Source organism: Gossypium hirsutum, chromosome D13, assembly GCF_007990345.1.
Source record: "Gossypium hirsutum isolate 1008001.06 chromosome D13, Gossypium_hirsutum_v2.1, whole genome shotgun sequence".
In the NCBI taxonomy this organism is placed as follows: domain Eukaryota; kingdom Viridiplantae; phylum Streptophyta; class Magnoliopsida; order Malvales; family Malvaceae; genus Gossypium; species Gossypium hirsutum.
The window spans coordinates 36650111-36653610 of NC_053449.1; the positions used below are offsets into that span (position 1 = coordinate 36650111).

The window sequence follows — 3500 nt, forward strand, 5'->3', positions numbered from 1 at the left end:
TTATATAATGTGGACACCAAACCTAAAATATATGATAATTTATATATATAATTCAAAAATCTAAAAATTCCAAGGGAGCGACTACACTCTCGTGGCCTCTAGATCCATCCCTGCCAGCCATTGAATAAAGAATCTGGAAGATTGCTTGATGCAGTAGGTTTAGATAGAGAGAAAAAAAAAGGAAGGAGATGAAGAGATTTTTATGTGTTGATTTTTTCTTCGGCTGTTGAGATGAACTTATATATGGGAGACAAGGACGTCCACGTGTCATGAGTTTTATTGATAGTAAAGTTATACTTTATTCCCTTGTAGTGGTGATGATGTGATGCCCTAAGATAGGATTTTTTAGGATACTTGAGTGATCAATGAATTTGATACCCCATGTACGCCCAACGAGGGTTATCTCGTGATGGTTCGTCAGTTGATTGTGGTCCAAGTTGGCTTGGTTCACCTAGTTAGAGCTTTGCTTAGAATGAATACATTAGCATATATTTGACCTATTGATGACACATGAAGGGACACATGGAGCAACTATAATAAAATTGAATAAAAGTGAAGCTAATTTTATTTGAATAATAAAGTCTATTACACTTATGAATTGAAAATTAATAAAAACCAAAAGAGAACCAAAGAACCGACAAGTATCATGGAGTCTGCTTGACTCGATAAGTTTGATTTGGGTTTGGACAAATTTTTTAAATTTTGAATTGATTCAATACTATATGAATTTAAATTAAATAATTTTTGAAGTATATTTAAATTTTAATTATAAAATTTATAAATTAATTATAAAACTATAATTTTATCTTTAAAAATGAAATGAATAAATTGACAAAGCTGAGAAGGTTTTTTAAAATCGAGCTTAAGCAAACCTATTATTTTATGAATTTTTAAAATAAATATATTGAATTATTAAATTAAAAATTAATTTGAAAAGTCTTACATTTTTTAATATTATGTATATTAATTAATTTTTAAAAAGGATTACAAAATAAAAATATTTTAAAACGTATACTCATGCCCACGTGATACCGAAAACTAATTATCCCAACTATAATACCACTAATGGAAATAATAAAATGAAATGGATTTTGATTTAGCCCATTCTAAATCTATTTTTACTGAACAGGTACACGCACCATAGAAGCGCGTTGACATGGGGTATGAACCCCACACGGGCCAAACTCTAACCAAACTAACCTCTTTCCTTTCACCAAGTCCAACACGCTTTTTTAATCAACAAAATCCTCGTGAACCTCTTTCGTTTTCTACTCTCTCTCTCATGGCTTCCGAGCAGTACGGTGCCGTTTTCGAGGAATCTCAGGACGACGACGAGGAACCCTCTTCCTCCGGCAACGACGACGTGCTCAACGGTCACGACGAAGAGGACGAGGAGTTGCTAGAAGAAGAAGAGGAAGAAGATTTTAATTCCCCCTCTTTGCTACCTCAACCGATTGCCGCAGTCGTACCCTCCGCCTCAATCCCCGCCGTTCCTCTTGCCGTTCCTTCATCCACCGTCGTGACCGTTGCTTCTGTTCCTCTCGGGGGTTCGATTCCCGACTCTAAACGACAACGGATTGATTCCGCCATCTCCGAGAAAAAACCTCCTCCGCCGCAACAATTCGACGAATCGCGGCGGTTATTTCAACGTTTATGGACTGATGAAGACGAGATCGAGCTTCTCAAAGGATTTCTCGATTACACGACTTCGAAAACCAACTCTAATTCTTCTCACCATCACCATCACGATACGGCGTTGTTTTACGATCTAATCAAATCGAAACTCCAGCTCGATTTCAACAAGAATCAGTTAGTCGAGAAGCTTCGAAGATTGAAGAAGAAATATAGGAACGTGATGAATAAGATCAATTCAGGTAAAGAATTTTCCTTCAAAAGCCCTCATGATCAAGCTACTTTTGAAATTTCTAGAAAGATCTGGAGTAGTAGTGTTGGCAAAGTAGAAGATAATGTTTTAGATTATGATGAAAATAATATTACTCCTACTACTACTACTAACATCAATTTACTCGATGAAAGTGGAGAGAAAAAGAATCTTACTCCGAAATCCGCAGCCAATAAGAGAAGGTCAAGGAGTAAAGGAGGGAAACTGGAAGAGAAAAGAGTTTTAAATGATGGGTTTGTGATTTCTAACAATAATTTTAATAATAGGAGTGATCATGACCAGGGTAATGTGGAAGGACTGGGTGGCGGTGGCGGTGGTGCTGGAGGAGAAAGAGGAAACCTGACAGCAGTAGTAGAGGAGGCGGTGAAGAGTTGTTTAACACCCGTGTTTAAGGAGTTGTTAGGTAGTTTAATTGGAGGAGGGGGAGGAGGGGGAAGAGGGATTAGTGGTATGGCTATGAATGCTATGCCATTGAGTTTTGGCGGAACTTTGAATTTTGGTGGCGGTGTTGGAGGTAATGTGGAGTTCATGGATGAGAGGTGGAGGAAGCAGCAAATATTGGAGTTGGAAGTTTATTCTAAGCGGTTGGAGTTGGTGCAAGATCAGATTAAGGTGGCTCTGGAGGAGCTTCGGTCGATTGGAGGGTGATTTCTGAGTACGGGTGCTTATTAGTTATTTCCGTGAAAGGTTTCTTTTCTTTTCATTGATGGATCAGCTGATAGTGTAGGGGAGTAACTGGTTTTTCTTAGTTTGGTTTTGGGTTTTCTTTTTTCTTTGCTTATTTGATAGAAATGAACAGTTATCGGAATAATGATTTATAATTATTTAGTCTTTGAATCAATAGTTTGTTCTAGTTGTTCTCATTTGTGTATATATGGTTTTTATACATGGGTTGGGATGACTTGCTTAGAAATAAAAGACAGATGTTATGGTTCATTTAATGCAAATGTGCAAGATCTAACATTGTAGAATTTGTTGAACGGATTCAACAACAGTTTACTATTTTACTACATTGTTTTAAAAAGTTATATTTGAGTTGAAATTCAATTTATCAGATAGCTTGTTGTGATATGTTGGTGGTGGTGTGAAGATCTACATTGTTCCGATTCTTTATTTTCCTTAAGAGCATCCATTTCTGACACATATCTGGACGAATAGGAGTTTGATTTTCCAAGTGTACAGAAAGACGCAAAAGATTGAGCATACTCATATTAAAGTCATACATTTATCTGACACTCACCCTTGAGTCCAAGCAGCATAGGTTGAAACTTATGGGATGGAAGGGAAACTAGGACTGGGATAATCTTATTTTCATACCTGCCATTCTATTCTTTATAACTTCAAAACTAATTATCTATGATGATTTGCTTCTAATGAGTATGGTTTGTGATTTCTTGGTGCCATTTCTTATGCTTTCTATCGTCTAGTATTTCTTGCAAACTTGTTTTAGGGTTTCATAAAAAAGATTGTAATGTTTGACTCTATGAAAGGTAATAGTCATATTGGATATACTGCCTGAGGTCAAAGGCTGTTTTGTGCATCTAGCATGAAATGCTTGCAAGCCTCAACGATCTAACTTTCCATTTCGTAATTATGG

General features: G+C 36.4%; 1 protein-coding gene across 1 annotated transcript; it reads left to right on the forward strand.

Annotated features, from left to right (window-relative positions):
* Window positions 1–1072: 1072 nt before the first annotated feature.
* On the forward strand, window positions 1073–2913 carry LOC107919301 (probable transcription factor At3g04930). The gene has a single exon (XM_041109731.1). It carries the CDS (start codon window positions 1157–1159, stop codon window positions 2549–2551), a length of 1395 nt encoding a protein of 464 aa, XP_040965665.1. The 5' UTR covers window positions 1073–1156; the 3' UTR covers window positions 2552–2913.
* The last annotated feature ends 587 nt before the right edge of the window (window positions 2914–3500 follow it).

Excerpts from the sequence above, each read along its gene's own strand:
- LOC107919301 (XM_041109731.1), top strand. The coding sequence starts at position 1,157 with ATGGGGTATGAACCCCACACGGGCCAAACTCTAACCAAACTAACCTCT.